At 40.7% G+C, this 26,569-nt stretch overlaps 1 protein-coding gene across 1 annotated transcript in view; it reads left to right on the forward strand.

Moving 5' to 3' along the window:
* LOC109914682 (laminin subunit alpha-2-like) overlaps positions 1 to 6,333 on the forward strand; it is a 378,683-nt gene extending 372,350 nt beyond the window's left edge. Inside the window, exon 60 of the mRNA XM_048597042.1 lies at positions 5,961 to 6,333. Within this exon, the coding sequence (XP_048452999.1) occupies positions 5,961 to 6,112 (152 nt within the window). The 3' untranslated portion in view covers positions 6,113 to 6,333. The remainder of the gene's footprint in view (positions 1 to 5,960) is intronic.
* The last annotated feature ends 20,236 nt before the right edge of the window (positions 6,334 to 26,569 follow it).

Here is a 26,569-nt window from a genome sequence, read left to right on the forward strand (position 1 = left end):
ACCAATCAAGTCAGTCCCATTCCCATGTTCTTTCCCCCTGACTTGTAAATTTATTTCCTTCAAGTTCTTACCCAATTTCATTTGGAAATCATCCATTAGTTCTTCATAGGCAGTGAGTTGCAGGGTGCAGGTAAAACAAGTACTTTCTTACATTTCCATGCCCAAAACCGTAAAGCTATGTCTTCTGGTCCTTGTATTATCAGCTAATGCAAATGAGTTTCCCTTTTCTATTTCATCTAAACCTGTCATAATCTTGTACACCTTTATTAAATATCTCCTCAATCTCCTTTACTACTGGTTCTCTGGGTAACATTATGTTCATCTAGATTTAAAAATTTGAAAAATTGAGAAGCAGGTTTGTCATTCCACCGCCCACTTCGTTCAATTACATTTATCGGTGACAATAGGTTTCAAAATCAAAGGCTGTATAATTTAAATAGACAAGCAGAACTGACTGCATCTCAGTGACTCAAATGTTCTTAACAGTAGCATCAAGACAGAAGCTACAACAGCATAATGTTCTTTAAGCTGCCATTAAGTCAAAACTGCCTGTTTTAACAATAAACAATCCTGAAGAAAGATCAGAATCATTAAACATTGCATTGTAATTTAATTCAAAGTCTATTGATGACTTTTAAGAGATACATATTGTAAAGTTAATTAATAACATGTCACAACCATTCAGATCTTCATATACCATTAACAACTTGTTGATCTTTTGCATGAGGCTTCTGTACCATCTGTTCCCTTAGCCCCTCCTCTGCCTCTGTCAAAATTATTTAAAAAGACATTTCCAACCCCTTTTAGTTATAGAGCCATAGAATCATTAGCACAGAAACAGTCCCTTCCATCCAACCTGTTGGTGCCAACAGACATCCCACTCTGACTTAGTCCCATTTGCCAGCATTTGGCCCATATCCCTCTAAATTCTTCCTATTCATATACCCATCCGATGCCTTTTAAATGTTATAATTGTACCCACCTCCACCACTTCCTCTGGCAGCTCGTTCCATACATGCACGATCCTCTGCTTGAAAACGTTACCCCTCAGGTCTTTTTTAAATCTTTCCCCTCTTGCATTAAACCAGTGCCCTCTAGTTTTGGACTCCCCTACACTAGGAAGAAGACTTTGGCTATTCACCCTATCCATGCCCCTCACAATTTTATAAAGCTCTGTAAGGTCACCCGTTAGCCTCCAATACTCCAGCGAGAAAAGCCTTCACCTATTCAACCTCTCCCTATAACTCAAACCCTCCAGGCCCGGTAACATCCTTGTAAATCTTTGCTGCACCCTCTCAATTTAACAACATCCTTCCTCTCGAAGGGCAACCAGAAATGTATGCAGAATATCAAAAGTGGCCTCACCAATGTCCTGTACAGCCGCAGCATGATGTCCCAACTCCTATATTCAGTTTTCCCCCCCCGTGAAGGCAAGCATGCCAAATGCCTTCTTCACCACCCTGTCTTTCTGTGACTTCACTTGCAAGGAACTATGAACCTGCACCCCTAGTTCTCTTTGTTCGGCACCACTCCCCAGGACCCTACCATTAACTATATAAGTTCTCTCCTGGTTTGTCTCAACAAACTGCTACACCTCACATCTGTTGAAATTAAACTCCATCTGTCACTCCTCAGCCCATTGGCCCATCTGATAAAGGCCCCATTGTACTCTGAGATAATCTTCTACATTGTCCACTACCCCACCTATTTTGGTGTCATCTGCAAATTTACTCACCATACCTCCTTTATTCACATCCAAATCATTTATATAAAAGATGAAAGGCAGTGGACCTAGCACCAATTCTTGTGGCACACCACTGGTGACAGGCCTCCAGTCTGAAAAACATCCCTCCACCACCACCCTCTGTCTATTACCTTCAAGCTACTTTTGTGTCCAGCTGGTTAGCTCCCTCGGATCCCATCTGATCTAACCTTATTAACAAATCTACCATGCAGAACTTTGTCGAATGCCTTGCTGAAGTCCACATGGACAACATTCACCACTCTGCCTTTATCAATCTTCTTTGTTACCTCTTCACAAAACTCAATCAAGTTAGTGAGACACAATTTCCCACACACAAAGCCATGTTGACTATCCCTAATCAGTCCTTGCCTTTTCAAATGCATGCAAATCCTGTCCTTCAGAATCCCCTCCAACAACTTATCCACTACTGATGTAAAGCTCACCAGTCTATAGTTCCCTGGCTTTTCCGTACGGCCTGTCTTAAATAGTGGCACCACATTAGCCAACTTCCAGTCTTCCGTGGCTGTCGATGATACAAATATCTTAATAAGGGGCCCAGCAATCACTTCCCTAGCTTCCCACAAAGTTCTGGGAAACACCTGATCAGCTTACGGGGTTTTATCTACCTATATGCATTTTAAGACTTCCAGCACCTTCTGTTCTGTAATATGAACTCTTTTCAAGACATCACTATTAATTTCCCAAGTGCCCCAGCTTCCATGTCTTTCTCCACAGTAAATACTGATGTAAAATATTCATTTAGTATCTTATCCATCTTCTGTGGTTCCATACATAGATGGCCATGTTGATCTTTAAGGGGCCCTATTCTCTCCGTAGTTACTCTTTTGCCCTTAATTTACATAGAGAATCTCTTTAGATTCTTCTTAACCCTATTTGCCAAACCTATCTCATGTCCCCTTTTTGCCCTCCTAATTTCTGCCTTCAGGATACTCCCACTGCTCTTATACTCCCCTGTGGATTCACTCGATCCCAGCTGTCTATACCTGATATATGCCACCTCCTTTTTCTTGACTAGACCCTCAATTTCTCTAGTCAGCCAGCATTCCCTAACCAGCCTTGGCTTTCACCCTAACAGGAACATACTGTCTCTGTCTCATTATCTCATTCCTAAGGCCTTCCACTTCCCAACCATTCCTTTACCTGCGAATAGCCTCCTCCAATCAACTTTTTAAGTTCCTGTCTAAAACTGTCAAAATTGGCCTACTCCAATTTAGAACTTTAACTTTTTGATCAATTCTAATCTTTTCCATAACTATTTTGAAAGTAATAGAACTATAATCACTTGCCCCAAAGTGCTCCCCCACTGACACCTCAGTCACTTACTCTGCCTTATTTCCCAGCAGAAGGACAAATACTGCTGCTTCTTTAGGAGATACATCCACATATCGAATAAGAAAATTTTCTTGTACACACTTAACAAATTCCTCCCCATCTAAGGCCGTAACACTATGATAGTCCCAGTCAATGTTTGGAAAGTTAAAATCCCCTACCATAACAACTCTCATATTCGTACAGCTATCTGAGATATCCTTAAATATTTGCTTCTCAATTTCCCACTGACTTTTGGGGGGCCTATAATACAATCCCAAAAAAGTGATCATCCCTTTCTTATTCCTCAGTTCCACCAACATAACTTCTCTGGACGATCCCCCAGAAATATTCTCCCAGAGTACAGCCATAATGCTCTCCCTAACCAAAAACACCATTCCCCCTTCTCTCTTGCCTCCTTTTCTATTTTTCCTATAGCATCTATACCCCAGAACACTAAGTTGTCAGCCCTGTCCATTCATGAGCCATGTAATAGTTATGATATTACAATCCCCTGTTCCCAACTATGCTGTAAGTTCATCTGCCTTGCCTGTCAGGCTTCTTGCATTGAAGTAATTACAATTTAATTTGTCAGCCTTACCTCGTTCTCTGCCAAATTCTTGTCTGCCTTGATTATTAGACTTGCTACACTTATCGACTGTACCAGCCTCAACCTTTTCTCTTTTCTCAATATCGCTTTGGTTCCCACCCTCCCCTCTTACTGGTTTAAAGCCTCCTGGGCAGCTCTAGCAAACCACCCCGCAAGGATATTGGTTCCCTTCCAATTCAGATGGAGCCCATCCCTCTTATACTGTTCCACTCCTGAAGAGATCACAATGGCCCAAAACTGTGAATCCTTGCCCCTTGCACCAGCTCCTCCCAAACATTCATCTGCTCCATCCTCCTACTCCTACTCTCACTAGCCTATGGCACCGGTAGTACTCCAGATATTACCACCCTCAAAAACATACTACCTCCTGCCTAATTTCCTATATCCTCTATTTTGCAGCTTCCCCGAGACATCCTTGACCCTGGCACCAGGGAGGCAACACACAATCCTGATGTCTCACTGCAGAAACGTCTGTCTGTGCCCCTGTTTGGAGAGTCCCCTATTACAGTCAATCACTTGTAACCTGACACAGCCTTCATTACAGTAGAGCCAGTTACAGTGCTAAAAACCTGGCTGTCAGCTATACTCCTCTGGGAGGCCATCCCCTCATGCAGTATCCAAAACAGCGTACCTGTTTGAGATGGGGATAGCCACAGGAGACTCCTGCACTACCTGACAACCTGTCCAACCATTCCTAGCAGTCAACCATCTACCTGACTGCATTTGTGGTTTTTCTACTTTCCTGAATCTGCCATCCATCACTCCTCCTTGCTCTTGTAAACTCCTCATACCTCTAACTGCCACTCCAACCGATCCATGCGGTCCGATAGGAACAACAACCAAACATACTTCCTGCAGACATAGTCTCCAGGAACGTTCAAATTCTCCCTGAACTCCCATAACTGTGAGGGAGAGCACATCACCCTAACAAAAGCCATTTCTGCCCCTTTAACAATCTACAGAACCAGAAATTACCTAAAAACAAACTCAACACACTTTGTTCAAAAATGCAGCATTAGCACAGTCTTACTGCTCCAGAACACTGCCCTGGGATAACTTAATACCAATCCTTAATAAGAGTCATGCTGGACTCAAAACATTAACGCTGTTTCTCTCCTGAAAAATGCTGCCAGACCTGTTGAGTTTCTGCAGCGTTTTCTGTGTTTCTTTCAGATTTCCAGCATCCTCAGTATTTTGTGTTTACTTCATACATTCCTGTCAACCTCAACCTAAATTTCAATTCCAGTTTTCCTAAAGAAAAAGAGATGTTTCACACAAATATAAGTGTAACCATAGAAATTTTTGTTAACTTGATTAAAGAACTATTTCAGAGCTAAGGGGAAAGGGAGAAAATTGCTTAAATTAATGGCAACATTTCATCTGTGCCATTTATTCTCAGATTAATTGGGAATATTCAAGAAGTAAAATCAGAAGAATAAATATAACAATTAAGTTGTAATATTGTTCTGAAAATTGCATTTTTGAGTAGCAAACATTTGTTGTTCTGTCACAGGTTGTACTGTGGACTGCTGTCAGAGGTTGACAATTTAACATTTAATTCACATTTAGTAGATCCAGTGAGAGGTTCATTTTTTTTTCTGCTTTCATATTGCTGTTAGAAAGACCACAAAAATATGAAATCACTCAGAGATATTAGGGACTGCTGATGCTGGAGTCTGAGATAGCAAGATGTAGAGCTGGATGAACACAGCAGGTCAGGCAGCATCAGAGGAACAGGAAAGCTGACGTTTCAGGTCTGGACCCTTCTTCAGAAGTGGGGGAGGGGAAGAGGGCTCTGAAATAAATAGAGAGAGGGGGAGGCGATGATAGAAGGTGGATAGAGAAGCAGATAGGTGGAAAGAAGACGGACAGGTCATGGAGGCGGGGAGGAGGAGACCCTTACCTTACCATCCAATCTGTTAGCATTACACACTTGCCTACTTAGCATCTCAAAGAGGCTTTGGGAGTTTAAACTTTGCTAATGAAATACAGCAGCTGGTGCTGTAAAAAGAGGGCACAGATTTTTGCACTGATTATCTGTGCTGCTCTGTGAATATTGCTGCAATGGTGAGTTTGGAATGAGCTTCCATCAGAAGTTAGGCCACTAACCTCTGTTCTGTCTGCACAAGCATTGACTAAGCTGCTTCCAACATTGTATATGTTTATGTTGGATTCCCAGCACCTACACCGTCTTTTTGTTTTTATTGTAGTAAGTTGTTTTCAGCAATGGCTTTGTTGTATAATTATCAAATAACATTTTCTTCAATCTTTTTTCAGGTGATATGAAACAGTTAGCATTGACCATTGATACTCCTTTCAAGGGCTGCATATGTAACCTGAAACTAACGAAGGGGACGCAGACTCTAGAAGTCGATTTCAGCAAAGCAATTGAGCTCAAGGGAGTTCAACCCCTTACTTGTCCTGCATAGTGAAATCTACTGCTATGTTTTAAACAAAGATGAATGTGTGTGGTTCAGAATAAGCCTGTATAACTCATACATGGCAGAAATATTTTTGGTAATGCAATTGAAACAATCTCATCAAGTTACATTAATACTTTCTTTTCTGTACTAATCATTATCACTAAAAATATTTTCTCCGTTTTCATTTATTCATGAAAATTAAAATAAGTATCCTTTCATCCTACAAATTCAACTTCTTGTTGATTATTTATATATATAGTTACTGAGTTTGCTTCTTTTGTTTAGCGTGTGAATGTAATGCATTGTGTGCAATACAGCGCAAATATTTTAGTAAATGCTTCTTTGAAGTGAAAGTATTAGTTCTCTTTCTGAGTGAGAGTTGGAATTTGCAACAAATCTCACAAGTTACACTATCTTTAAGGAACTATGTCCAGAACATAACCAAAACATTTCTCCAATGTAGCCATTTTTAGAATCATCTCTATCTGACTTCATTATGAATTTTAAATAGGAAAAGGTCTTATTTTGTTAATATCACAAACTAGTAATTCCTTGGTCTTTGAAGATTCCAGTTGATACAGTATTCATTAAAATACCACTATTTGTAGTGTTATGATGAGTCCCCAAGGAGGTTCCCCAATTCAGTACAGTCCAGACATAATGCCCCAAATTATGTTCCCAGGTGAAGAGAGATGAACTGGTTCCCCTTCTTCAATCATCTGTTCCTTGGTTGGTTATGTCAAGATTAACCTAAAAAATATCTGCTCCCTGTGGATACTTCTATCCACACCAAATGAATTTATGTTTTAAAATGAGCCAATTTAACCAGGCTTTCTTGAGTTAAATAAAACATGAGTTTATTAGTCAATAAACATGAGAAGAAGTAACAATTCAAGCATGTACACACAGCCTAGAGAAGTGTGTCCAAAAAAGATAAAAGTTAAAAAAAAAGTGTGGATATACATTTATTTGGTTCAGTGTCTGGTTGTTTATAAAGAGTAGATAGTGAAAGTTCCATTAATGTTATTTGTTGAGCAGTCTATTTTGGGATTCTTGGCTTTGTAGGATATCTGAAATTCTCTTCTACTGCTTTCTGTTTGATGGTGACTGGCTTCCAGCGTTCAACTGTGAAGTTCACAGCACACTAGTACGTCAGCTGTCTAACACAGAGAGACCAGGAGTTGCATTTGGCTTTTAATAGTTTTCTGCAGAAGTAAAACACAGGTATAAGTTGTGACTCGTGTCTACACTTTTGAACATAATCTACAAGAAATGTTTTCCTGTTGAGTGGAGTTAATTTTATTTTCTTTCATGTCTGCTATTTGAAGCTTTCTTGACACCCGACAAAATGCTGCATTCCAGGGATCTTTCAGCAGTCAATAAACTCCATGCTGAGAAGTTGCAGTATAGGCCAGGCCAGGCTTGGCTTGCAATCTTTGTTTTGAAAAAACACATCTTATCCAAAAGTTCAATATGTCTGTAATTTGGGGCTCTGATCTATCGGCGTGGCAGTGGAAAGAAATTAATGCCTTCTAAGTTTTAATTTTATTTCACTAGGGATTATGACCAGCCCATATTGTCCTCCTACTCAAAGAAGGCAGCTTTTCTTTTCTTTTGTGATTTGTAGACACCTGTATGACGCCTTTCACAGGTGAAACAATTTGAGCAACAATTCAGTCTCTTGTTGGTATGAGTCTTCAGTTTTAAACTCTAACCACTGAACTAATTAGCTACTGAAAACGAGCTTATCGACACTTTCTCAGACACAGTCCAACTTCAGTCTCTGATTGGTTTCTTCAGGGTGTTGGTCATCTTTAGATGTTACTTCCTGACTGGATCCCTAAAGGTGTCAGTTACCTGTGGAACATAGACATCTCATAGAGTTTTCTTATTCTTTCATTAAACTTTTGCTACTAAGATTATGAGGCATCTTACTGTAGTTTCTTTGTCCACTAATTGGAGGTAAAATTGTGTGTGATGTCAGGTACTGATGATTAACGTTTTGGGCTTACCATCCAAAACGCCTAATTATTATAATGTGCAGGTATCGATATTGCATGTTCTGTAGTATTCTCATTTTTGGATTTAAAGAATTGCTTAGTGGTGTGGATTTCAATAGTAGCAATTGATGCTTGATACAAGTTAATTCAACATAGCAACAACACACAGCTGTAAAATAATACAGAAATTACAAAGTTCTTCATACATGAAATCTATACAAAGTGTATATACACTGAGTGCAAAAAGACAATCAGTGCATAAAGGTGAGATGGCAAAATGCACTTAAACACAGTAGTAAACGTTCAATTGATATGAAGATGAAGTAACAAGGATATAACAACTACATAGCAATAATGGCTTAGTTCTTAAGTTCACAGAATTAAAACAGTACATTGCTTTGTTCCTTGAAAGAAAGTGACTGTTTTATCAAGGTACCAAAAGGTAAGAGACAAAACCAATTTGAGATGCAGCTGATGGCTGAAAACCTCAGTTGTTCTCTTCACACAATAGGCCTTTGCCATTTAGCCAACAAGTATAAACATTCATGGCAGCAAGGATTCTTTTGGCTCATTGACATTGTCCCAGCCTTTGAGCTAGGAGGCCTGAGTTCAAATCCCACTTGCTCCAGAGATATGTAATAATATCTCTGAAGAGGGTGAGACAGAAAATGTGTAACCTGACACAATGGTAACATCCCTATATCTGAGCCAGGATGCCCAGATTCAAGTCTTGCCTCAGGTATGTGACTAAATGGGTTAATTAAAATATCTGTAACCCGGACAGGCATCATGGCAAAAGCCTGCAATTGAATTATACAAGTGTTGCTTTGCCTAAGCCTAGTATGTAGATAAAGGTGTTGGTGAAATTTATAAAATAGGATCATAAGTATAGTGATTTTTATGCTCTGTGATTGTTTAAAGTGTTATGTTTATTCCGAGGGAAATGTTTTTTTTTTACTAGCAGTTCCTTTAGGAATTACTGGTTTGGTTTCTTAATGCCTGTTTGAAATCAGGAGTCTGTCTAAGCCTGTTTGAAAGACTCATAACTGTTTTTGTCGAGACCCTATCTAAGACCAACTCAAACAGGCAAATTGTTGACAAGAACCACTTCAGAATTTCAGTGGTGGCCTCCCATTTACCAAACAAAGTGTGGGATCTCTGAGGTGTTGGGGATCTTATCTGTCGGCTCGAGAGCCAGAAAGAACCCAACGTTGTCTCTCTTCTGGGAGATTTGCCTTTTCTTGAGCCATTCAGGCACTTAGCTCACCAGTAATAGGCCTTTTTGTAGGATCAAGGACCCTGGGGTTATAGATCCTGCACACTGGTAGTTTCTCTGTATTCAGCAGTGCTACTGTGAACATAGTGATCGCAGCCAGTACTACAGTGACCCAAGACCTTGGATCGAGGAGGGCTCAGGGTCAGGTAAATGTTAGTGTGAAGGAGGGCATGAGGTTGGGAGGGTAACGGTGGGTGTGGGTTGTGGGGAGGGTAGCAGCAAGGCAAGAGGATGGTTCTCAGTGGGCCTCTGCCTTCCCAATGCCAGGACCTTGATTGGACACTGTGTGAGACCAGTTTGCTCTTTGTTCCTTGCCATGAACTGCCTCCTCCCTTGGAGTGGCATCAGGGTGAGAAAGGGTATCGTCTGAAGACTTGGCCCATGACATGACTCCTGTGTGGAACCCGCTAAGTCCTGTTAAGGGGAAGCACAAAGTCTTCCACAGCTCAACAGGGACAAAAAGAAAAAACGGCCCACTGGAATGCTGGAGAGGGCACTCTGCTGCCTGGATCACTCCAGTACACCGCACAGAGGATTTCCAGGGTCATTGTGGTTTGCTGTACTATACACAAGGTTGTGCAGCAGACAGTGAGGAATTACTAATCAAGGAAGTGAAGGAGCCAGAGTCATCCTCAGACAATGATGTAGGGGTAAAAACAGATGACCACAAGGGAAGGTATGGTTCCATCTGGAGATACTAGAGTGATCGTCCCACTCATTTAAACTTCATGTTACATGTAGTGCTGAGGCTTTTAGAGTGTGAGCTCCACTGCCAGAAATACATTGCCTGATGCCTTGATGCGAGCCACTTTGGTGAAATTCCACCGTGGCGTGGTGGGAGTATTTTTAATTCATTTGTGGGATTTGATTGTTGCTGTCGAGGCTAACATTTATTGCCTATCTCTACTTGCCCAGAGGGCAGTTAAGAGCTAATCATATTGTTGTGGGTCTTATTTCTTTCTCAAAAGCACGTCAGTGACCACATGGGCTTTTGCATATGGCTGTTAACCTCTGCTGTCCAGATCCCTTTGGTCAGGGAGGGGCTCCTGGTGATATCATAGGAAAGCAGCAACTTCCACCGTTCCTGAATGCTACAACACAGGACCAGTAGGGATCATCACTGAAATTTCCAATTCTGGGTGAGAGCAGGAAGTAACACTAATGATGTCATTGTTGGACCTAAGAAGGAGTTGTGAGCTAGGTCCCGAGTAGGATTGGAACAAAGAATATTCTACATAACCCGTAAAGAGGCAGGCATAACTGGGACCCATGCAAGAACGTATAATAAATCACTGAAATAAGAAGCCTACATGGTGCAGATTCTGAGACAACATCTTGTGTTTTTCATGGGTTGCAACAGTTTCCAAGATCCAAAATCTTCAAAAACGAGGAAGTTCTGAGGAAGGGTCACTGGACAGAAATGTCAACTCTGATTTCTCTCCACAGATGCCGCCAGACCTGCAGAGTTTTTCCAGCAATTTCTGTTTTTGTTTCTTCAAAAATGATGCTGCTAACTTGTCAGGATCAGATACCTGTCCATGGGCCATATATAAATGTATAAACCGTCAATCTCATGAGTTCATGGTGGCGTCATCAAATTCCTGCCCACAATTAGCTGGGCATCGCACCTCTGCATAAAAGCCAAATACTGCAAATCGGAAATAAAAACAAAGCAATTCTAAAGAAATTTGGCAGGTCTGGCACAATCTGTAGAGAGCAAAACAGAGAGTTAACATTTCAAGTCCAAAGATGATTCTTTGGAACTGTAAGGGCCAGAAAATGGTGTGTTTATGCTGTTCACAAAAGGGAAGGAGGAGAGAATGGGGCAGATGCTGAGGAGGCCCAGAGCAAAAGCTAAAACTCCCTTTAGTTAATTGTGGTACAAAAATGTTGAGATGTAAAATAAGTGTTAACAGTAGGTTTGAATAGGAGAAAGTAGATCAGCTCTACTGAGAGAAAACCCAACAAGACACTGGGAGGTTGATGATCAAAATGGAAGATAGTGTTTGTACTTTGTTATACACTGTCTAAGTGGAAAATAAGATGCTGTTTTGAGCTGCACTGGAACATTGCAGTAGGCCTAGAAGGGTGGGGCCATTCTTATGGCAGAGCAGAAGTGTGCTGCAAAGTGGTCACCCAGTCTGCTCTAGATCTTATGAACATATAGAAGACTACATTGTTAGCAGTTAATACTGTAAACTGCATTGAAAGAAGTACAAGTAAAATACTTCAAATGGAAAGTGTGTTTGTAACCTTGGGCAGTGAGGATGGAATAGGTGAATGGACAAGTGTTCCACCTTCTGGGATTGCTTGGCAAGGTGCTGTTGAGGGGAAGGGAATGTTAGCAATGTTGGAGGAGTGGACCAGGTGTCACATAGGGAACAGTACCTGTGGAATGCTGACAGTGAATGGTAGAGGGAAGATGTGTTTGGTAGCATCCTGCTGGATGTGGCAGAAATGTCAGAACATGATCCTTTGAATATAGAGGCTTCTGGGATGGAGATGAAGACAAGCAGAAAACTTTCCTTGTTCCCAGAAGGAGGGGATGGGAGAGGGCAGAAATGTAGGATGTGAGATGGACTCAGCTGAGGCCCTATCAACCACAGTGGAGGATAATCTTCATTTGAAGAAAAGAGACAACTTTTCAAAGGCATCCCTGTGGAAGGTGGCATCATCAGAATAGATGTGGCGAGATGGAGAAACTGGGAAAATGGATTAGAGTCCTTGCAGGAAGCAAAGTGTCAGGCCATGTAGTCAAGGCAACTATGGGAGTCAGTGGGCTTAAAGTGAATACTGGTGGACAGCGTATCCCCAGAAATGGAAACAGCGAAGTCAGGAAGGGAAGGCAAGAGTCAGGTATGACCCAGGTAATGGTGAGAGAAGAATTGAAATCGGAAGAAAAACTGATTAATTTTTCCAATTCTGGGTGAGAGCAGGAAGTAACACTAATGATGTAATTGTTGGACCTGAGAAGGAGTTGTGGGCTGGGTCCCGAGTAGGATTGGAACAAAGAATATTCTACATAACACATAAAGAGGCAGGCATAACTGGGACCCATGCAGGAACGCATCATAACATCTTTGAGCTGGTTTAAGGAGAAGTTGTTCCAGTGAGAATGAGTTCAGGATGAAGGAGAGAGATGGTAGATTGGACTATTCAGGCCTCTTTTCAAGGAAGAAGTGGAGAACCTTCAGAATGTCCCAAGTGGGGAATGGACATGTATAGGGATTGCCCATCCCTGGTGAAGAGCAGCTAGTGACAGGAAATTGTGGAACAGAAGTAAAGTATCAGAAGAGCCATGAATATAAGCAGGAAAAGACTGAACATGGGGAGATAAGAGAGTCAAGAGGAGAAGAAATAAGCTAGTAAGGCAGGGACAAGCTGAAATGTTAGATCTACCAGGGCTGTCCTGTTTGTGGATTTCAGAAAGAAGGTAGAAGAGGGCTGTGCAGAGTTAGGGGATTATGAGGTGGGAAAGGGAGGTAATGGCCTAGTGTTATTATCGCTGGCTTGTTAATCCAGAGACCCAGGTAATGTTCTGGGGACCAGCGTTCGAATTCTGTTGTGGCAAATAGCGAAATTTGAATCCAATAAATATCTGGAATTAAGAATCTAATGATGACCATGAATCCATTATTGTTTGTCAGATGAACCCATCTGGTTCACTAATGTCCTTTAGGGAAGGAAACTGCCATCCTTACCTGGTCAGGCCTACATGTGACTCCAGACCCACAGCAACATGGTTGACTCTGAACTGCCCTCTGGGCAATTAGGGATGGGCAATAAAATGCTGACCTAGCCAGTGACACCCTCCTCTCATGAACAAAAAGGAAAGCTTTTGAGGTCGGCAACAGTCCTGGAAACAACAGCTTGATGGAGAACAGTGGGGGGTCACGATCCGGGGGAGATGGGAAGAAGTTTCCGAGAGTTGACACTTAGACTCTGTAAGTGAGAGATCAGCAAACCAGATGACAACAACAGTGCCACCCTTATCAGTAGGTTTGCTAACACAGTTATGGTTTGACCAAAGAGAATGCAGTGGAGCCAATTTAGAGAGAGGCAGATTAGAGTGAGTGAGGTGAGAAGAGAAATGAAGGTGGCTGATGTCATGTGACAGTTCTGAATGAAGAGATCAAGTGCAGGTAAGAGGACAAAGGGAGGGATCCAGGTGGTGGCATATTGGAGATGGATGAAACTGTCCGTGGAGTAGTGTGAGCACTGCTATCCAAAGAAATAGGATCAGAGATGAAAATGATGGAAGAGGAGTTCAACATCACATTTGCCTGAAATTCATTGAGGTGGGGCATTAAAGAATAAAGCAAAGTCCTTTGAGAAGCATGTATTGTTCAGCATCAAAGAGAAGGTCAGAGTGTATAGTGAATACTTGGCAAAAAGTGGAATTAGAAAAAGCGATGGAGTTCATAGACAAGGCATGGGGAGGAAGAATATGGGCAATGGCAGTACCTGTGAGCTTTTGGAGCTTTCTTATCACCTGAATGGTGAAGAAAATGATTCTTGTTAAGGTGCAAATATGCGAAGAATGAAATGGAGTGAGTTTTGGCAAGCACTTGATCAAACACCAGGAGGAAAACAGATAGCAGTGAAAGAGAACAGGATGGAAGATTGGACTGTAAATTCTGTTAGAAAGATGTGCAGGACTTCTTCAAGTAGCATGTACCTGGAAGAGAAGTGGCAGTGAATTAAACAGTCAGATTAAAGCAAGTTAATGCAGATGCTGGAAATCTGAAATACAAACAGACAATGTTGGAGAAACTCAGCAGGTTTGGCAGAATAAGAAACAATGGAAAGACTCTTCTTTGGGGCTGAATGGGGCTGGAAATTGATATTTTTGTTTGTGATATTGATCTCTGCACATCTAACAGATTGACAACTGCACGGTTGCACATAGCCAACCTCTCCCCTCATAATCAGGCGTCCTGCACATTTTTCCAGATTAGCTTTCACGACCTTTGCTGCTGAAACAGAATTCCGCCTGGATCAGAAATGTGAATAGCAAACAAAGGAGGTTTGCCTTACCTAAAGTATTTATGTTCATATTTTTTCTCAAATCAAACTAAAGTAAGAATCTTAATTTATTGAGGTTAGATAGCTCATATGGCTGGATGGCTGGTTTGCAAGGCAAAGGGACGCCAATAGCGTGGGTTCAATTCCCACACTGGCTGAGGTTCCCATGCAAGACTTTTGTTCTCAACCTCTCTCCCCACCTGAGGTGTGGTGACCCTCAGATTAAACTCACTACCAGCTGTCTCTGTTTCTGTCTAATGAGAGAGCAGCCCTATGGTCCGGTAAGACTATGGAGTGGAGCTGAGTGGCCCTACATAGTTGTTATTGGTATCTATGGCAAGGTGAGAGTTCATAGACCCTGCCCTGTCCCTATCCACCAGCACAGATTCAGTTTGCCTTAAAGCAGCATATCGGGAATGAGCAGGAGAAAGAGAACATCAGCCATGGGTAGTTTCCCTTTGAAGGACAGGGGATGGACATGGTCTTGCCCCATGGGACACAAATGCTGGGCCTCAGGTATCACATACAAGAATTTCCATCCAGCATCAGAAGCAGATGAGTTCCTGAATATCTAAGGTCAATAAGGTTTTGTGGAGCCATGGGAAGATAAACCACATGTGCCTTGTAATGACTAAGAGATTTGAGTGCATGAGCCCCTCCAGTGAGGAAGTGGCCAGCCTCCTATTATGGCTACAAAAAGAGGTCAGAAGCTAGGAATCCTGCAATGAGTAACTCACCTCCCGATTCCATAAGTCTGTCCATTATCTACAAGTCACAAGCCTGGAGTGTTAGTAAATACTCACAATTTGCCTGGATCCATTCAGCTCCAACAATACTCAAGAAGCTTGACACTATACAGAGCAAAGTAGCTCATTTGATTGGCACCACATACACAAACATTCGCTAACACCAATGCTCAGCGGCAGCAGTGTATATCACCTAAAAGAGATTTACTACAGCTTTAGATGGCATCTTCCAAATCAATGTTCATGACCATCTAGAAGGGCAAGGACAGCTGCTACAGTGTAATACCACCACCTGCAAGTTCCCCTCGAAGACACTCACCATTCTGACTTGGAAATATATCACTGTTCCTTCAGTGCGACTGGGCCAGAATCCTAGAATCTGACCTAAACAGCATTGTGGGCTTACCTACAGTGCATGGGCTTCAGTGGTTAAAGAAGGCAGTTCACCACCACCTTTTCAAGGGCAACTAGGGATTGGTAATAAATGCTGGCCCAGCCAGCAATGCCCATGTCACACTAATGCATAAACTAAAACAATTCACGCTTATTTTGTCACCATATGTATTATCACTCTCTTTGGTTGTGTTATGAAATCTTAGGTTATTTTGTCTCTGCTAGCTCATGGTCCATCCTTTCATGGACTTTCTCCTTTGTTCTTCCTGACCTCTCCTTCCTTCCATAGACTTAAAAACTCTTACATTTACATGAGGACAGCTCCCCACCATCTTCTCCAGGGCACTTAGGCATAGGCAATATTCTGGCCTAGACAATGACATCCACTCTCCCTTGAATGAGTTCAAAATCATTGTCTTTATTCAGTTCTGATGAAAAGCAAATGACTAAAGCATTAATTCTGTTCTTCTGCACTAACACTCTCTGATCTGCTGATTTTTTTTTCCACATTTGTTTGTTCCTTGAGTCATATGGTCACACAGCACGGAAACAGCCCCAACTCATCCATGCTGACCAGGTTTCCTAAACTGAACTAGTCCTATTTGCCTGTGCTTGGCCAATTTCACTCTAAACTTTCCTATCAATGTACCTGTCCAAACATCTTTTGAATGTTGTAATTGTGCCTACCTCTACCACATCCTCCAGCAGCTTGTTCCATAAATGCATTACCCACTGCATGAAAAGTTGACTGTCAGGTCCCTCTTAAATCTTTCCACTCTCGCCTCAAATCTATGCCCTTTAGTTTTGGACTCCCCTACCCTGGGAAAAAGACTTTGGCTATTCACCTTATCTATGCCTTTGTGATTTTATAAACCTCTACAAGATCCCGCCTCAGCCTCCCATCGTCCAGGGAGAAAAGCCCCAGCCTCTCCTTATAACTCAAACCTTTCAATCTCGGTAACAGCCTTATAAATATTTTTTGCATCGTTTCCAATTTAACAACATCCTTCCTATAACAGGGCGACCAGAATTGTACGCAGTACTCTAAATGTGGCCTAACCGATGTCTTGTACAGCTATAACACGATGTCCCAAGTCCTGTACTCAATGCTCTGATCAATGAAGGCAAGAGTGCCAAATGCCTTCTCCACCACCCTGCCCACCTGTCCACATCCAAGGAAGTATGTACCTGCACCCCTAGGTATTTCTGTTTGGCAACGCTCCCCAGGACTCTACCATTAACTGTGTAAGTCCAGCCCTTGGTTGTCTTACCAAAATGCAACACGTTGTATTTATCTCAATTAAACTCCATCTGCCATTCCTTGGTTCATTGGCCCAGTTGATCAAGATATCATTGCACTTTTGATAACATTCTCCACTGTCCACTATACCACCAATTTGATGTCATCTGCAAACTTACTTACCATTCCTCCTATGTTCTCATTCAAATCATTTATACAAAATGACGAACAACAGTGGACCCAGCACTGATCCTTGCGGCATACTGCTGCATCAATCTGAGCAATAACCCTCTACCACCACCCTCTGTCTCCTAGCACCAAGCCAGTTTTATATCCAATTGATGAGCTCGCCCTAGATCCCCTGTGATCTAACTCTATTAACCAGTCAATGGAACTTTGTCAAAGGCATATAGACAATGTCTTCTGCTCTACCTTCGTCTATCTTCTTGGCCACCTCTTCAAAAACTCCATCAAATTTGTGAGACACGATTTCCCATGCACAAAGCATGCTGACAATCCCTAATCAGCCCTATCTCTCAAAATCCCCTTCAACAACTTATCCATCACCAATGTTAGGCTCACAGATTTGTAGTTCCTTGGCTTTTCCTTACAGCCTTTCTTAAATAATGGCACAAAATTAGCCACCCTCCAGTCTTCCAGTGCCTCACCTATGGCTGTCAATGATGCAAATATCTCTTCTAGGGACCACGCAATTTCTTCCCTAAGCTTCCCACATTATCCAGGGAAACACCTGATCAGGACCTTGGGATTTATCTACCCTTATGCATTTTAAGATCGCTAGTACTTCCTCTTCTGTAATATGGATTCTTTTGAAGACATTACTATTTACTTTATTTATTCCATTAGCTGTGAATGCTATCATAAAATTATATACATGCACTAAACAAGTGTTGTTTGTCAAGTTTTCCTTTGTTTCAATAGGTAATCATTTTATTTTAATAAGCTGTTGAAAACACTTCAAAACTACACTGACTCCCTGAGTTAAGACTAGTTATAAACTACACATAATTTGGAAGCATAAATAAGAGTTGACTTTTTGAAAAGTGATGTTCATTTATTCTTTATTTTTTCTGTTTCAGAATTGTATGAGAATTTGTCATCTTTCCTTTCAAAGGATCATGAGACTAACACGTTTAATCATTGTTAATACTTCATCTCTGCCACACAATGTTGATTATGCTTTGTGAACTTTTTTTAAAAAATTCATCTTATTGCTGGTTGGCTAGCATTTAGTGCCTAGCTACTCTTGAACTGAATGGCCTGCTAGACCACTTCAGAGGGCATTTGAGAGTCAGTCACACTGCTGTAGATCTGGAGTCACAGGTAGGCCAGACCAGGTGAGGTTGGCAGATTTCATTCCCTGAAGGACATTAGTAAGCTAGATGGGTTTTTAATCATCATCATGTAGATTCTTAATTCCAGATTTTTGATTTTTTAAAATCAATTTCAAATCCACTTTCCTCTGTGACAAGATTCAAACCCAGGTCCCCAGCCATTAACAAGTTTCTGGATTAACAGGCTAGCAATAATACCACTTGGCCAATATCGCCCCTTTCAAAAGTAGATTGTTTTCTGGTATTTGCTTTGAGAACGGCCCTGCAAGCACCAATGGAGTAACTGCTTTGAGCTCTCTGAACATGAATAATTGATTTTGTTGAATATCAAGCTGTCATAGTAGATTTTCTTTAGGATCTCATATCTAATATTTTTATTGTTTCCTTTGTGTAGTAAATTTATTAAGAGTTATTTAAAACTATATATATTCAAAGAAATCATTACTTTGATCCCTTGTGACTTTGTAACAATATAACTTATTCTTCATAATTTTCTTTCAGTCATTGTGCTTTTGAATAGATAGAGATGCTTTAATATATTTTATTTTTTACAACTTAATGTTCTTTTGTTAAATGTAACTCATGGTACGATGAAAAGTTGTCTTAATTTATATCTTGAAAGTTTATTGGAGACACAGTAAATAGCAGTGATGAAAATGTTATCACAGAGTAATAGCTTTCCACAGAAAGCTTTTACTTTGATGAAATCATTTCATTTCATAAGGTACTTCTCTACCTCTGTAACAAGAAGAGATGTTTAGATTCCTTGTTACTCGCTCATATGTCCCTTGATCTATGAAGATCTATGATTTTAAAATAAAAACCTTGCAGTTGCAAGATCTTCCTGTCTGTATGGAAACCCACTTGACAGGAGCGGAGAACAGAAAATCATATATAGATTATGGTACATCAGTTTATTTTTAATTTCGGTTCTTTTGGAGAAAGTTTTCATCTTCACTCTGTCCATTATTCAAGAAAAGATGGATGTGATATTCACAAGAATAAGTGCTATAGTCACTGCTGTGCACTATTTACAGTAATGGTTTGGACTTTGGAAGCAAAAACACAATGACTAAATTTGCAAATTACGTCACTTTGGGTAGGATAGATAACATTGAGAACTGCAACAAATTCCATGAGGACATTAATAAGCTTGCAGACTGGTCTAATTTTTGGCAAACTAAATTCAATGTGGATGCATCAGGTAGTATCAGAGATAGTTGGAACTGCAGGTGCTGGTGAATCCGAGACAACAAGGTGCAGGGCTGGATGAACACAGCAGGCCAAGCAGCATCATAGGAGCAGAGAGGCTGATGTTTCGGGCCTAGACCCTTCATCAGAAAAGGGGGCGGGGAAGGGGGTTCTGAAATAAATAGGGAGAGAGTGGGAGGCGGATAGAAGATGGATAGAGGAGAGGAAACAAACAGGTCGAAGAGGCCGGGATGGGGCCAGTAAAGGTGAGTGTAGGTGGGGAGTTAGGGAGGGGATTGGTCAGTCCAGGGAGGACGGACAGGTCAAGGGGGTGGGATGAGGTTAGTCGGTAGGAGATGGAGGTGCGGCTTGAGGTGGGAGGAGGGGATAGGTGGGAGGAAGAACAGGTTAGGGAGGCAGGGACGAGCTCCAACTCCCCCTCCCATTCCTCAGACGACATGTCCATCCTGGGCCTCCTGCAGTGCCACAACGATGCCACCCGAAGGTTGCAGGAACAGCAACTCATATTCCGCTTGGGAACCCTGCAGCCCAATGGTATCAATGTGGATTTCACAAGTTTCAAAATCTCCCCTCCCCCTATCGCATCCCAAAACCAGTCCAGCTCGTCCCTGCCTCCCTAACCTGTTCTTCCTCCCACCTATCCCCTCCTCCCACCTCAAGCCGCACCTCCATCTCCTACCTACTAACCTCATCCCACCCCCTTGACCTGTCCATCCTCCCTGGACTGACCAATCCCCTCCCTAACTCCCCACCTACACTCACCTTTACTGGCCCCATCCCCGCCTCTTCAACCTGTTTGTTTCCTCTCCACCTATCCTCTCCTCTATCCATCTTCTATCCGCCTCCCACTCTCTCCCTATTTATTTCAGAACCCCCTTCCCCTCCCCCTTCTCTGATGAAGGGTCTAGGCCCGAAACGTCAGCCTCTCTGCTCCTATGATGCTGCTTGGCCTGCTGTGTTCATCCAACCCTGCACCTTGTTGCATCAGGTAGTATGTTTTGTTAAGAATTACCATTGTCATTGGCTGTTCTTCAATTTGAAGATGATATCTACTCACAGTAGCAAATTTCTGCCATGGCTCTTCGTGTGACCGAACAGACTGATTCTCAACTGACAGATCTTTGGGCACCTGGTGCCAGATGTTCCATGAGGCAATGAGATCAAGAGTGCAGAATTTGTTCCTTTTCTTTCCTGTCACTCTGCCTCATCATTAAGACATGATGATTCAAATCATGTTACAATTTGATGGACATGATGTCACCATTCTGACTGGCGGGTAGCAAGCTCCTCCTAATCATTAATATCAATGCTGCTGCACTTCAAGAAAATCTTCCGAGTGGAGAGTTAAGAGTTTCCTTTGTCCTTCCGAAAATTTTAGCTATTTGACAATTGAGTAAACAAAACCCGACAGGAGAATGGTTTTCGGCATCTAGCATGAAGCTAGCATGTAGCACATGAAGGTAGTGATGGGTGATTGCTCTGCACTCTATGACTTTTGTTGACAGAAAGAGAGATTTGTTGTCAAACATTCACTGACAACATATTCCAGAGTCTCTTGTTCAACTAACATGGGAAGTGGAATATTTGGTCGATCTATCTGATAAAAAAAATTTGTTTTGTCAACTTTCAAGGACATGCTGTGTTTCTTCTACAACAGAACAGCAGAAGGGACAGTAATTGTGATGAGGCTAGCAACTGAGTAGGGGGTAATTGAGCATTGGATGACTCAATTAATTCTGGAAAGATGACCATCAATAGTCCACCACTCTAGTTTTCGTGGTGTTGGGGTAGGTTTGGCAGTACACTGCATCATGTCAGTAAGTATGTTGTGCCCTGAGGCTCAGAGGATAATGTGGGCAGACAAAGACTTAGATGAAAAAGTTGAGTGGGAGTGTTGGGAAGCTCAGAACTGATGGCGTCTCAAGGAAGAAGGGAGCCTGAAAGTGTTAGGGATGTCACCTAGATAAATAGGTTGAGCCTGTGACTTCCACAAGGAAGCATGACGTGTTTCCTTCCATCCTCGTCTGAACTTCTACTGCACATGGAAATAAAAAATGGTTGCCACCACACCTGGAGTGTTTTTCTTTCTGTCTGAGGTAGTGGACTTTACTTCTGAACAATGTGAGACCCATCAAGAGCAATTGCATTAATCAAGCACTTGCACAGTCCAGGTTGAAGATTTCTGTGATTGCAGAATTCTGCATGAAAAATGCAGGTAGTGATCAACAAATCCTGGCCTTAAGCAATCTTGACCATATTATTCTGAGGAAGAGTCACAGAATCCCTACAACGTGAAAGCAGGCTATTCAGCTCATCAAGTCCACACTGATTCTGTCCCCCCCAACACAAAAAGAATCTTATCCAGAAGCCTCCCCATCCTATCTCCACAACCTTGAATTTCCCAATCCACCTAACCTGCACATCTTTGGACTATGGGGGGAAACCGGAGCAAACCCACACAGTCACTCAAGGGTGGAAATGAACCAGGGTCCCTGGCGCTGTGAGGCACCCCAAGTCATAGTGGACTTGAAACGTTAACTCTATTTCTCTCTCCACAAATACTACTGAATTTCTCCAGTATTTCCGGTGTTTGTTCACCATGTCATTGGTTATTACAAATTGATCATAGTCATCTTGGTGAAGCAAAAATAATTATAGGCGACCTTAGAAGTATCATGTACAGGTCAAACTTGATATTTTGCCAATTTTTGGTAAAATTTAGCCCACTGAGTTACAATCTTCTGCAAAATTCTCTGTTAGCAATAAAGAGTTTTTTGACTGGTTTTCAGCCTACAAACAGGGCTCACAGCTTGAGGGAGCTTTCAGAAAGAGAGAAGAAAAGAGGTGCTCACTCCTTCAAACAGCTTTTGTCTTCTCAAACCCAAATTCATGAAATTCAACCACATTAAAGGTTGTACCAAATGATCGTTATCTATGGAGGTTGTACATTCTGAAGAATAAGGAGAACTATCTCATAATTCTCACAGCTGACCTTTAGCCATTGTTTCATTGCTGAGGTGACATATTGTTTTAATATCCCAACTGCTAGTCCTGAATTGATCTGTCCTCCCACGTTAGTGAGATCGGAAGGTGTTGGTCACACCTCCAAGGGTGCCATTGTCTTGGCCTTTCCATATAATAGGATGTGACTTCACATTGTAGATGAGCATCTACTTCAAGTCAGCATCCTTTGTTTAGCAGAAGTGTATTTTTAAAAAAGTTCTATATATGACCAATGAGTGAAATTACAAGTTAATTTTTGATACAAGCAAATCTTTGTAAGAGGATGTACATGATCAGAAAGATTTGAGAGAGCTGGGTCCCTTTCTCTTGATAAAATATGACTGAGGGGTGTCCTAACCGATTTCTTTAAAATTGTGAAAGGTTTTGAGACAATGGGTACAGAAAAGTGTATCCTCTTGTGGGAAGAGCACAACTAAGGGTCATCAACATAAGAATGATCAAGAAATCCATATTAGTAACTTGAATGATGGAAGTGAATATACTATTGCCACATTGACACAAAAATAAATGGGAAAGCAAGCAGTGAGGATAATACAACAGTCTAAAATGGGATATAGACAGATTAAGTGAGTGGGCAAAAGCCTGGCTGATGCATTATAGTGTGGAAAAATAAGAGGTTATGCATTTTGGCAGGGAGAATGGAAGAGCTAATTATTATTTAAATGGAGAGAAACTGCAGGAAGCTACAGCACAGAAGGATTGGGGGTCCTTGTCCTTGAATCACAAAAATCTAGCATCTCCATTCAGTGAGTAATAGGGAAGGCAAATGGAATGTTCGCCTTTATTTCAAAGGGCATGGATGTTTTCCTAACATAATACAAAACACTAATTAGACCACATCTGGAACACTGTGAACAGTTTTAATCCCTTTATCTAAAGAAAGATTTAAAATATTGGACACAGTCCAGAGAAGGTTCTTTGGGTTGACCCTGAGGAAGGAGGGATTTTATTCCCAAGAAAGGTTGAATAGGTTGGGTTGTATTGAAACTTTCTTAGGTGGCTTGAGAGGATGGATGTGAAGAGGTTGCCTTCCCTTGTAGGAGAGTCTAGGAGAAGAGGGAATGATCTCAAAATAAGGAGGTCACCCATTTAAGACAGAAATGAGGATTTTTTTTTCCTAATGTAGTGAATCCACACAATTATTTGGTGCAGAGGACTGTTGAATTTGTTTGATAAATATATTCTAGGCTGAGGTAGACATTTTTAATCAGTAAGGATAGTAAGAGTTAAGAAATTAAGAATAATTAAAAGATCAATAGGCAAAGCCAGGAAAGTGGAAATTAAGGATTACCAAATCAGCCATGATCTCATTGAATGGAAGAGCAGCTTTGAATGGCTGAATGACCTGCTTCTTAAAGCTCATAGTCTCTTGGTCAATAGAGGTTTCAAAAGAAACTTTTTTATTGAATGAGTGATGAGAATGTGGAACTCGCTGCGACAGGAAGTGGTTATAGTGAATAGTGTAGATACATCTAAATGGAAGCTAGACAAGCAATAAGAACTAAAAGGGAAAATAAAGGGTAACAAAGGTAGATCCAGATGAAGAAACATTGTCTGAAAAGGCTCAAATGGAACCTAACTGTTTGTATAGACCATTACAATCAAATGATCTATTTCTTTGCCATATATTCTATGTACCTAGCAGAACCTATAACTTATCACTCTGTAGGGCAAGTATTAAAATTTAAGTGACTGCTGCATGGAGACTGTACAGACCAGTCATAGAGGTGGTGAAGTGGCCCGTGATTTTAATGCCTGGACTTTATTTGAATTCCACCTGTGAATCAAACAGGCATGTTGAGATAGTTTGCTAGTTTGGCATAGAGTAATATTTCCCTGTAAGAACAGCAGTAGAAGCTACAGATGTCCATTGAGAGGTGAACCACAAATCTCCACAAATTCCAATCTTGTAGAGTCTGCCACCGACATTCAGCCATGTTTCAGAATTAAATGCTGACAGACGTTATGATCTATCCACTTTGGATGTTTCCTGGCAACGCCTGCCCAATCACATGTCCTTTGTTAAAAGGAGACTGATAAAGCAGATTCTACTATGCAGTCATCTTTCTCCCACAAGCAAACACTAACTGTAATTCTGAGTTCTTAACAATATTATGAGCTAGAAGTGTAAAATTTAATGAATAATGCTAATTCCCAACGATTAAATAGTTATTTTAGAATATTTTATCCATAAATATATGATGCTAATATGATTCTCTATACACTGTAACTATGGATATATTATTTATCATGTTGTTCAAATTGAAATGTAACAATGCTGTGTGACAAAATATTGCAAGCTTGTGTCAGTGATAATGATGTTATAATCCATATAAATATTTTGCGTGTGCACATGCAAGGCTTTCTTACTAAAAACCTTAAATTGTAATGTGATGGACATCATTGCAACAAATGGATCAAATATGCTTTTTATTTACAGGGCTATAAAATATTAACTGTACAGTTTGAAAACTGAAAATGTATTCAAACAACTGAGATATTTATATACAAAATAGCCATTTAACTTTGAACATATTCAACAAAAGAAAAATCTAAAAGAATTGGATAATTTGTATTTTAAACAAAATCTCAGAAATCCTCTGACAAAGCAGTACCATTGAATCAGTATGATGGAGACTCATTAAACATGCTGTTTTTGTGACAAATATTATGTCATTCTTTGATGACAAATGAAAAGTATTTTCTAAATTTCACTTGGCATTTATATTTCGCCACAGGAGACCATTTTCACAAATATGTTGACTTACTTTACTTTTAATTCGTCTCCATTTCTAATTTTATTGAACATCAATCTCATTTATTTCTGCAACAGGTTTTCGATTATTCATGATTTTAAGCCACATGAAAATAAATTGAGAGACTAATGTTTGCAATTTCATTTCCTTTATTCTTTCATGGGATGTTGAGGTTGCTGGGTGGGCTAGAATTTATTGTCCATCTCTTATTTCTACTGAACTGAATGACTGGCTTGGTCATTTTCAGAGGGCAGTTAGGAGTCAAGCACATTGCTATGAGTTTGGAGGCACATCTCTGCCAGACTAGGTAAAGACAGCAGATTTCCTAATGATCTGGCAAACTAAATATGTTTTATGCCAAATGACAATATTTTCATGATCAGCACTGCTGAGACTACCACTGAATTTCAGATTTATTAATTTAATTTACATTTCATTAGCTGTATGATAGGATTTGAACCTAAGCATGAATCTGGGCCTCTGCAATCCAATGATAATACCACTACATCACCACCTCACCGCACAGTTGAACACAACCTATTTGTACAATTTATTATTTGCTATTTTCATACAGACATTAACCTCCTTATTTTAAGTAGGTTAATGCTCCTGCATGAAAAGTGCAAGAAATAAATTAAAAGCTATTTTAGACGCCTAGTGGCTGCATAAAATCAAGAGCAAAAGCAAGTTATACAACCCACTCGCCTGGATTAATGTTATATTCCAATTGAACATAATGGAGCATAAAGTTAGATCTTTTGTATGTCACAGCTCTCTGACATTGTGGAAATGGGGTCTAAGGTCCAGTTACCTTCAATTGCCTAAACCAATAGAAAAATACATTACATTTATATGAGGGAATTTTTTCAGTACATTTAGTCCTAAATCTAGACTGTGATATAATCTGTAAAGTATTTTCAAGTTTGTTTTTACAGACTACATTTTAGTTTGTTTTGTGGAGCTGTGGTACATGAATGACTTATGGTGTTGCTATGTTTTATGTCTAGGCAATGTAGTCTTTAATGTTTCCATCCATATGTGGAGTGAATTTAGTTATGTCCACCAACATTGAGATAATGTCCTCAGCTGCACTACCAATAGAAACAAAAGACTGTATACAATATATATATTTTTAAAAGGTTACCATATGTATGGAAGACGAAGAAAAAAGTATCACGTCCATCTACTGACATGGAAATATGCTGGTCTGCAAATCATTGAATACGATTTGAAATTAACAAGGTGGAATTTGAACTCGCAACTTCTAAGTTAACTAGCCATTATTACTACACACCATGCATGAGAGGAGTATTTGTTATGTTTATAGTGATTTGATGGTTTGATTTATTTATAGTCACATGTGTTTTGTTACACACCACAGTGGAAAGTATTGTATAGTGTCGCCACTCTCCAGCGCCATCTTAAAAGACAGAGAA

The sequence above is a fragment of the Rhincodon typus genome, chromosome 5, assembly GCF_021869965.1.
Source record: "Rhincodon typus isolate 14 chromosome 5, sRhiTyp1.1, whole genome shotgun sequence".
Taxonomy (NCBI): Eukaryota; Metazoa; Chordata; class Chondrichthyes; order Orectolobiformes; family Rhincodontidae; genus Rhincodon; species Rhincodon typus.